This window comes from Jaculus jaculus, chromosome 1 (genome assembly GCF_020740685.1).
Source record: "Jaculus jaculus isolate mJacJac1 chromosome 1, mJacJac1.mat.Y.cur, whole genome shotgun sequence".
In the NCBI taxonomy this organism is placed as follows: Eukaryota; Metazoa; Chordata; class Mammalia; order Rodentia; family Dipodidae; genus Jaculus; species Jaculus jaculus.
Genome location: NC_059102.1, coordinates 46,588,856 through 46,599,640, shown reverse-complemented (window position 1 = coordinate 46,599,640; position 10,785 = coordinate 46,588,856). Strand labels below are relative to the sequence as shown.

Sequence of the window (10,785 nt, the reverse complement as noted above, 5' to 3'; positions counted from 1 at the left end):
AGGTGGGTGGTCCTGGCTCACAGAAACTGTTCAATGGGAAAGGGGGGAGCTTGTTCCCCCAGGAGGAGGACCTGGGTCCGGGAGCAGTACTGCCAGAGAGGGTTGACAGTGGAGGGCGCCCTTCTCACCAGCCTGTCTTATTCTCTGTCCCACCTGATCCCACAGTGCCAGGTCCCCCGTGCCATTGTCAGGAAAATAAAGATCAATTTCAGCTCCTGTCTGCAAAAGCTCCAAGAGCTTTTCCTATGAGACGTGAGCCCCTGAGGATTTCAACACGTGCCAAAGCACCTTAATATACCCTTTCTGACCTGTGGATAATGACTGCTCCGTGTGACCCTGGCTGAGCCACACTGCCCCAAGACAGAATTCCCCTTACTCACGGTTCTGCTGCGGAGCACCCCTTCGTTGTATTTTATTTTATTTGTTTTATTTATTTCATTTCATTTCTTCTTGTTTCCTCGGTTTTTCATGCCTCCTGAATTATAATGCCCTTATCCGGATGCCACTTGTTTACAGCATCCAGCGGTGTTTGGATAAATACAAAATGAGCACACAAATATGATTTAAAGGAGGGTTGGGGTTTCCCAGGAGACAGAACTCGTTACTGACTGTGCTCAAGGCTTTTATTTAGGGTTCATCAATAGAAAACTGTGGGGAGCTAGAGGTGAATTGAAAGATTGTTTGTAATTATCAACATATGACAAATCATGAATTGAATGACTCGTGTGTCCATATAGACCCTGAATTGCTTGCCTCGTGCTTATCAGTTCAGATCACACTTCTGAGTTGTTTGGTTCACGATCATGTCATCAGGAAATCTTTGGAGAAGCTGTGAGCTGCTGCCTTCAAGATACTCCACCCAAGGTGCACAGCCTTCCATGTCCTCAGCCTTCGTTTGTGCAAAGACTCCCCTGTCGTGAATTAGCTTGATGTCCGCGTATCCCTGACTTAGCCTGATATCCATAAAAATCTTACAAAGATGTTTGCTCTTATAAACCACACTGCAATTATACTGAGATACCACTTTATACCCACTAGGGCAGCTAATAGCTAATGTTGGTGAGGGGAGGGGTAAGTTGGAACTCACACACTGATGGTGGGTGTACATAATCTTGTGTCTGCTTTGGAAATAGTCTGGCAGCTCCTTAAAGGGCTAAATATGAGGTTGACCTGTTACTCAGTATAGACTCAAGAGAAATGAACCATAGGTCCACATAAAAACACAAATCATGGCTAGAGAAATGGCTCAGCTGTAAAGACGCTTACCTGCAAAGCCCAATGAGCCGGGTTTGAGTCCCAGTACCCACAAAAAGTCAGATGCACAAAGTGGCACATGTGTCTGGAGTTCATTTTCAGTGGCTAGAAGCCTTGAAGCTCCCTTTCTCTCTCTCTCCATCTCTCTCTCTCTCTCTCTCTCTCAGTGCACCCACTTTGTGTATCTCTGTTTGCAAATAAATAAGTAAATAAAAATAAAAAATAACTTAAACCCAAATGTTCACAGGAGTATTACTTTTAGTAAGAAAAAAGTAGAAATAGGCTGGAGAGATGGCTTAGTGGTTAAGGCACTCACCTGTGAAATATAAGGACCCAGGTTTGATTCTCCAGGTCCCAGTTAAGCCAGATACACATGGTGGAACATGCGTCTGGAGTTGGTTTGCAGTGGCTAGAGACCCTGGAGCACCCATTCTCACTCTTTTTCTCCCTGTCTCTAATAAATCTTAAAAAAAAAAAAAAAAAGATAAAAAGTAGAAATATCCCAATGTCTAGAAGAAAAGATGAATAAACTGCCATGTGTTTACTCAGTGGAATATGAATCTAAAATTTACAAAATGCAGTCTGATAAAAAAAACCTTGAAAACATGTTAGGTGTTAAGACTGCCAGCCTGTGTTCAATTCTCAAGCCACCCAACTGTTAAGTGTTAAGTGAAAAAAAGTTAGACATAAAATAATGTTCCATTTATGGGAAATAGCTAGAAGAAGAAAATCTACTACTGATTGCCCATGGACAGTGATGTGCATGGATAAAATAGTAAAGAGGTTCTTTTAATGGTGTTAAATGTTCTGAAGCTGATTGTTCCAGATGGGGAATGTAGCTCAGATCACACAGTGCTTGTGTGCAGGCCCAAGGCCCTGGGTTTGACCCCTAGAACCACACAAGCAGTATAGTGGAATGGGCCTGTAATCTCAGCATTCAGAAGGTTGAAACAGGAAGAGGTTTTATATCTTCCTTAGCTTCATTAGGAGTTCAAAGTCAGCCTGGGCTAGAGACCATACCTCAAAGGTAAATAACAAGTGCAGGGAAGATGGCTTCGTGGTCAAAGATGCTTTCTGGCAAAGACTGCCAGCCTGTGTTCAATTCTCAAGCCACCCAAGTAAGCAGTACAACCAGTGGCCCACGTGTCTGGTTTTTGTTTGTAGCAGCAAGGGTCCTACATGCCTTGCCACATGCACATTAATTAAACGTTAAAAATAAGTAAGAATTTTAAATTTTTAATTAAAAAAAAAAACAAAATAAAATTGAGTTAATGGTTTTACAACTGCAAATATACTGACTTTTTCATTTTAAATGAGTGAATCATATGTGAATTATCTCTCAAGACACTATTTTTTTAAAACCGTATAAATAAATTGGACCCAGAAAAAAATGAAAAAGGTCTGGGAATTAGCTTACTGCTGGAGAACTTGCCTACTATATGTGGGACTCTAGATTCAATCTCAGCAAAAGAGAGGGAGGGAGGGAGAGCGGAGGGAAGAGGGGGAGAGATCTTCAGTCATTAAAACTGAATGCTGTCTGACCCTTAATTACCATAAGGGGGGGAAGCAATCCCCCAAGAAGATGAGCTGGTTCTAGATCTGGGAGTCAAGGAAGTCAGACTGGTACTCAGTACCTTCAGTACCCAAGTGTCTCAGTAGCCCATTACCTGTGTCTGTGCTCCCAGACCTTCCCCACTACCCACATTTCAATGTTCAGGAGTTCAAGACATACCAGTTCTATATTCTAAATAAATTCTAGTGACTTCACTCCCTTCCAAAGGGAGGTATTTTAAATGTTTTCTTTCATTCCTGCTGTAAGATCTGATTAAATCTTTATTGGCACACTGTCAAACAAGCAAGTAAAACAGGTTAAAGAGAGAGAGGCAAAATTCTGGAAACAACCATGCCCCTGGCTTTGCCCTGAAGGAGGAAGCCAGAGCTGCTTCCTTGTGCTCTTCTGGGATTTCTAGATAATTCTACTTACTTAGTGAATGGTGACTAGCAGTGGCATATCCCAGCACTAGAAAAATTTCTAAAACTAGTTGAAATAGGGACCCATTAATTATCAGCACATAATTGCCTTTGCTATCCATTTTCAACCACTGTGGACACATACTAAAGATCTTGTCCTGACCTGATAAATAAGTTCAAGCCTTGGTATCTTCCCACATGAACATAATTGGGCACCATGCCCAACCCAGGAATCATGCCCAGAGGCCTTCAAATGCCTTTCACCTGCTTGCATAGTAAGGCCATCTGAGTACTCTGTAAATTTGAATTTAATGTCCAATAGTTCAAAATCTGAGAAGTGCATATAAAACATACAACTTTAACTTCCCTTAAAAATATGAAGAAGATACCCCCGGCGACGGGACCTGCTTTCGGGGCATGAGTTGGGGGCACAGTGCCGAGGCCAGCAGAGATTGATGGAAGCAGAAACTAAACCTCTTCCCCTGGAAAATGCATCTATCCTTTCAAAGGGCTCTCTACAGGAAGGTCACCGGTTATGGATTGGCAACCTGGACCCCAAAATCACAGAATACCACCTCCTGAAACTCCTCCAAAAGTTTGGTAAGGTGAAGCAATTTGACTTCCTTTTTCACAAGTCAGGTGCTTTAGAGGGCCAACCTGGAGGGTACTGTTTTGTCAACTTTGAGACTAAGCAGGAAGCAGAGCAAGCCACCCAGTGTCTCAATGGCAAGCTGGCACTGTCTAAGAAGCTGGTGGTGCAATGGGCACATGCTCAAGTAAAGAGATATGACCATAACAAGAATGATAAGATCCTTCCAATCAGTCTCGAGCCATCCTCAAGCACTGAGCCTACTCAGTCTAACCTAAGTGTCACTGCAAAATTAAAAGCCATTGAAGCAAAGCTGAAAATGATGGCAGAAAATCCTGATGCAGAATATCCAGCAGCACCTGTTTATTCCTACTTTAAACCACCAGATAAAAAGAGGACTACTCCTTATTCTAGAACAGCGTGGAAGTCTCGAAGATGATGGTTGTGAATTACTGGAGCAGTAAAAGTGTATTGGTCTCCACACATGAACTCCTTTGCCTTTGTGCTTTGTAGATGTGAATTGTATTATCCAACAGAGCACAATCACATGTAGAGAGTTTGCTAACAACATTTTTGGATGTTCTAATGGATGTGTCTTCCCTGAACTATGTGTGGAATTGAACATCATCCAGAATAAATAGGATTGTGTCCAAAATTGTGACTTGAACACTGAAATGCTCTAGTTGGCTGGTTTGTTTGGGTTTGAAACTCCAAGAACATCATATGGTGTGCCAGAGAAAAAGGCAAACATACAAAATGTTATTTAAATCAGGAAAACAAATTTATTAATATCCATCTAAAAATAGAGCATTTTTCTATGTACACATCTTTTCAACATAAAGAAATAAAAGAGGGTAGGAAGTGAGAGACAGATTTTAACCAGTATTAGAACTTCTGTTTGAGAATTTACAGTGGAAATCCTTCCAGTTGGACTAAAAAAGAAAATTCTTGGCAAAAAGAAACTGGTCCTTTGAGCAAATGTAGTAAAAGAATTATGCTTATTGTTTCAAAATCCCAATTAGGAAAATATATGGTATATATCTTAAAACTGTTTACATCAACAGACAGAAATTCTGTTTAGAAATCAGCTTTCTTTCTATAGTGATCATTTTTTTAAATCTAATTCTGCCTTCTATATACCAAATATTACTAACGTGGAACTTTGAAAATGCACTTATTGCATGAGATTGTTTTCATAGTATGAGATTGTTCCAACTAGAAGTGTATTATGGTTAGTCTAAATAGAAAAGCTAAATTTCTTTGAAAACCTAAATACTATATTGGTCCCTATCAAACATTATTTTCTAACAGCAGTGTAAGGTCTAAGTAGAAGCAGCTGATGCTCTTGTGCAGGATGAGAAGCAAAGTAAAATGCACACAGGAAGTCCAGTAGAGCAGCCACTACTCTGGCACCAAGATCCCAATCACTTTGTGTTGTGTGTAGTTTCAGAAAGACTGCATGACTTAAATGCTCCTTCATTCATAGAACATAAAACAGGCATCTCCCTAGATATTTTTGCCTCTTTGGACATCCTGCATAGAAACATGCATAAACCGATAGACTTGGGGATGTATTTATTCAGCACATTTTGGTGTCAGGCTTGACAAACTGTTTGATCAGGCAGCACTGCTTCTTTTCTAGGTAGATCACTTTGTTTGTTACTGTAGGTACCATTCACGGTGATTAAAGACTGTTTACCATCATGCTTCCTCACAGGGAGAGACTTTCATTATAGAAATTTAAGTCTTCCTTGGTGTACATGAGCTTAAGACACCGAATCAAAACTTCAGTGTAGTGCCAGGCGTGGTGGCACATGCCTTTAATCCCAGCACTTGGGCGGCAGAGGTAGGAGAATCACCACGAGTTCAAGGCCACCCTGAGACTACATAGTGAATTCCAGGTCAGCCTGGGCTAGAGTGAGACCCTACCTCGAAAAACAAACAAACAAAAAACCTCAGTGTAATGAGGTTTTAGAGTCTGTAGAACTGGTTTAGAGAAATCCTTGTCCCTTTTCCCAAGGTCAGGCTTTTAGCTGTCTTTAGATATCAAATACTTTGAGAATATATTAGGTACATGTATCTATGATACTAGTAACTCTCCTTTCACTTTGGGGATAGTTCAGGGAGGTAGAGGCATTGTCTCCCGTTTTCTCTGGTGACTTGGAATGTGGAATTTACCATTTTATCTTTAATTCCTCAGAGTGATATGATGGAGTAGAACTTGATGCAATAGCCTTCTATTTTTAGTAGGAAATTAGAGAATGCTTGGGATTATATAGAATTGTTTCCTGTAGAAACTAGAACTATTTATTTGTATTTAAAGCAATGTCTGTTATTTGTACCAACTCTTTCTTCCTCCATGTGAATAAACACAAGACAGTGTCTGAAAAAAAAAATATGAAGAAGCTGGGCATGGTGGCACATGCATTTAATCCCAGCACTTGAGAGGCAGAGGTAGGAGAATCACTGTGAGTTTGAGGCCACACTGAAACTATATAGTGAATTCCAGGACATCCTGGACTACCTTAAAAAAGAAAAAGAAAAAGAAAAAGAAAAAATATGAAGGAACACTGTGCCCCTAAACTCACGTGACAGCCATGTGTCAAACAGTGATAATGGTTACTTGAAATTACATGCCCATAAAGCTAAATATATGGGAAGGGGGGAGGGTTATTAACTATTTCAGGAACTCCAATTTGGCACTTTAAAAAAATTCTAAGCCTTCTAGAAATAGTCATGCTTCCCCAGGATGTGGCACCTCTGTTTCCTTTTACCTAACAATTGGGTACATAATGGTACTTACTGGAACAAGACAAAATAATTAAGACTCTAGCCAGAGAACTCTAGCTCCAGAGGAGGAGAGAAAAATTTCTGTCTCTTCAGGGATCCAAGCCAACATCTAGCCCTTCCTGTTTTCCCAGTTCAAAGAATCAAACCAAATAAAGTTACTCTCACTATGTGCTTCATGGCAACCTTCCATGGAGTGAGATAAAAAATAAAAAGAGAGAAAATATAGAACCAGAAAGAAGAGTATGTCTTAAAAGTTGTAGACATCACAACCCAGGAAATTTCACTTCTTAGTTCCAAAGGTCAAGTAATGAGAGTGACAACTGTACAAAATTGTTGCTGGATCTGCTAATGTTCATCTGTCTCACAGCATCTATAAAAACAGACACCACTGTGCCTTTTGGTAAACACTTCTGGAAATAGATTTCTAGATCTTCACAGTAAAGGTGTATTAAGCCTTTCATTTCCGGAAGTAATAATTCTGTCAGTTTTTAGACCATGTACTTAACTGTAATGTTGACTTTATCTCCTCTCATCTATAGTCAGACCACACTCAGTCTGACTTCATCTACCTGAGTCCTTAGGATTGCCCTGTAAGTCCTGAAAGTATATGTTCATGGGAACGCTAAAGAAGCTGGTCACTTCTAATATAGCTACAGACCATTCTTGCCTCACAATATTAAACCTCCTATACTTTGAGATGAATATCAATCTTTCACTAAAGTGCTGCTTACTCATGCTTCCTTATATGTGCTTCATGTGCAGCTCCTGATGCCAAAAAACACAAGGAGACACTCCAACACCCAGAAGCTGAGCACCAGGGCAGAGTGGTCTACCGTGGGCTCTGACATGGCCCGCCCTCCAGAGGAACCCTGACTGCTATAGTCCCCTTTCAGCATGAAGCAGTTAGTAGTGATGATCACCTATTTTTCCCAACAGCAGCTAGGGTGGCCTCTGAGAGGGAGGGGATTAAAACCCTAGGAATGGGCTGGAGGGATAGTTTAGCAGTTAAGCTATTTGCCTGCAAAGCCAAAGGGCCCAGGTTCAATTGCCCAGGACTCACGTTAGCCCAGATGCACAAGGGGACGCATGTGTCTGGAGTTCACTGCAGTGGCTGGAAGTCCTGGTGCGCCCATTCCCCCTCTCCCTCTCCCTCTCCCTCTCCCTCTCCCTTCTCTCTCTCTCTCTCTCTCTCTCTTTCTCTCTCTCTCTCTCTCTCTCTCCTCCATCTATCTCTGTCAAGTAAATAAATTAATTAAATATTTAAAATAAATAAATAATAAATAAAAACCCTAGGCACTAGTTAGTTTCCTTGGCTAGAGGGACCTTAGTAGATGACTATATTTTAACCCAAAACAACAAAAGGAGGGACCCTGCTTCCTCCCTGTAAAAAAAAAAAAAAAAAAAAAAAAAAAAAAGCAAGAGTCCCTAACCATTAAGCAATCCATTTGGCCCCTAAATGTTTGGTTTGATGACCTAAAAAATGAGCCTGTTGGCTAAGCTGGTCAACACCACATGGTCACTGCCTGTGTGATCTGGTTGTGTCACCTTGCCACTTCCATACCCAACAGAAGTTGGACCAATGTATGAAAGGAAAGAAATGAGGAGAAATCCCCCCTTCTGGGAATTATATACTTACTTCTGAAACTTAGAAGCTGTGTAGTTGGCTTGGAGACTGGGAAACTGGCTGACTGAGCAAGACTCTGGAAATTGAGCCAGAAGAAAAAGTATGGCTAGGCAAGTTCAATTACAAGTAGCTGCCCGCTTGTAATACTATGGTGAGCTTGCAAGTCAGACTTGCCTACTCGTTCAGTTTTCTTTTTCAATAGAATTCTAAGTTAATGTTTAACTTTCAATAGCCAATCAATCCGTCTAGGATATCTTCTCTAAACTCCATCTCTTCTACCAGTCATGGGTAACAAAATGTTCTACAGCAGATTGATTGCTATAAATTCCTATATGAGGGTTAAGTTTATGCCACTAAAAATGTACACAGGTGCATAGATATATTTTGAGGTGATGTTGATCTGGCTCCTAGGATTTCAGCTTTAAAACAAAAAGTGCTTGTTCATGCTGGCTACAAAGGCAAACAGATGTCCTTGTGTGTGCCAAAATCCAACTCTGCTTCTTAGACTGTTTTAGAGGCTCAGTTGAGCATTTTCTGTCCCTCCTAATTATATTTGTTCATGTTTAAAAATATAGTTCAAAAACTAACATGATAAGATGCTGGGTTTTCTGTTTTGACAACTTTTCCTTGTTCTCATGATTAATACATTGTCGTGCGCTGCTTACAGATGCTGCAAGATGGCTGTGAGTTCAGGGAAGAGCTCCCCTGTCTCAGACCCACGCCAGGTTTGGGTCTTCAACGCCCCTCACTGATCAGATTGGCTATGTGATAGGCTATGGAGAAAGGGAGACACAAACAGCACAAGGATATTTCCTATTTTCTCTCTCTCTCTCTCTCTCTCTCTTGTTTATCATTACCTAAAAACACTTCTACCAGATAGGATTCTTGCTAAGTGAGGGGTGCAATAGGTAAACTGAGTCTTGAGGTACTTGGTCAGGTTACAAATCCTTAAATGCATAAGACAACCTTCAGGCTTTCCTAGGGCTTTTACTTCTAAAGACTTTAGAGATTTCTGGAATATCTGGAATATTTCTCATGTAACAGGTATCCCCTACAATCTAACAGGACAAGCTATTGTGGAAAGGCACATCATAATTCTGAAACAAAATCTTCATAAACAAAAAGGGAGACAGTTTACCCCTATTCTTAAAGACATATTACACCAATATCTTATTACTCTTACTGTTTTTCAATACAAAATTTTCTAAAATGTTTTGCAAACACTTGGGAAACACAGAAACATATTGATCAAGAAATATTATGATCGGGCTGGAGAGATGGCTTAGCGGTTAAGCGCTTGCCTGTGAAGCCTAAGGACCCCAGTTCGAGGCTCAGTTCCCCAGGTCCCACGTTAGCCAGATGCACAAGGGGGCGCACACGTCTGGAGTTCGTTTGCAGAGGCTGGAGGCCCCGGCACGCCCATTCTCTCTCACCCTCTATCTGTCTTTCTCTCTGTGTCTGTCGCTCTCAAATAAATAAATAAATAAATTAAAAATAAAAAAATAAAAAAGAAAAAAAAGAAATATTATGAGAGGGCCTGGAGCGATGGCTCAGCAGTGAAGGTACTTGTCTTCAAAGCCTGACAATCCAGGTTTAATTCCCCAGTACTCACATAAAGCTGGATGCATAAAGTGATGCATGTGTCTGAAGTTCCTTTACAGTGGCCAGAAACCTTGGCGCACCCATTTTCTCTTTCTTTTCATTCTCTCTACCTTTGCTTGCAAACAAATAAATTTTTTAAAAGAAAAATTAGGAGAAATTTAACAATTAAAAGTTTCTATATTATGGTTAGGAGAATAAGCACAAGATGGATGATGGTCTCCTAGATTACAACGTCATTTTAATTTAATGTGTGACCAGGGTGCCATATAACGAAACTGAACATGATTGGCTAAAAGTGAAAACACGCCTGTTAAGACTTGACCCTTCTCATAATGTGTCTTTGGATATATTTAACTCACAAAGTCAAATATTGACTGTGGGTAATGCCAAAGCACCAGTAGTCGAGGAAGGAAATTGGGGACGGAATAGCAGGAGATATTACATCATTAAATCCATTCAAATATCTTAAGGCACGCCTCCTTTCCTCTCTTGCTGTGATTGCTCCATTGACCATACTGTGCTTTGTGCTTTGCACAGTCTGTCAAATGGGATGGAGATGATTAACTTGTTAGGAAAAGCTGGTTCCTAAGCTAGTCATGTTTACTCTGCTACACAAACAAAAGAGGGGAGATGTTGTCAATGGTATGGTCTAAGGATGACAGGTGGTTGCTCCTTGAACTTCCTGACCCCCTTGACACACTGAGCTCAGGAGGAGGTGCCGGGTACACAGCATCCTTCCGTGTTCAAAACAAGGAATTACTACAGCTCTCTGAAGACATGCTTGCATGACTTGCTCCCATCATCTACACTAACTGTTCCCACAAATTATGTACAGTGAGAATATTTACTAAAAATGAGATGTGTACTTTGATTTTTCTTGCATTCTGTAAAAAAACTAACACATTGTGGGTTGGAGGGATAGCTCACAGGTTAAAATGCTTGCTGCAAAGCCTAA

At 40.7% G+C, this 10,785-nt stretch overlaps 1 protein-coding gene across 1 annotated transcript; it reads left to right on the top strand.

The window, feature by feature from the left end:
• The first annotated feature begins 3,620 nt into the window (after positions 1-3,620).
• On the top strand, positions 3,621-4,489 carry LOC123455980 (probable RNA-binding protein 18). The gene has a single exon (XM_045137996.1). The coding sequence runs from the start codon at positions 3,681-3,683 to the stop codon at positions 4,251-4,253; it is 573 nt and encodes a 190-aa protein (XP_044993931.1). The 5' UTR covers positions 3,621-3,680; the 3' UTR covers positions 4,254-4,489.
• Positions 4,490-10,785: the final 6,296 nt, after the last annotated feature.

What these genes read in the sequence shown, in the direction of transcription:
- LOC123455980 (XM_045137996.1), top strand. Translation starts at nt 3,681, where the DNA reads ATGGAAGCAGAAACTAAACCTCTTCCCCTGGAAAATGCATCTATCCTT.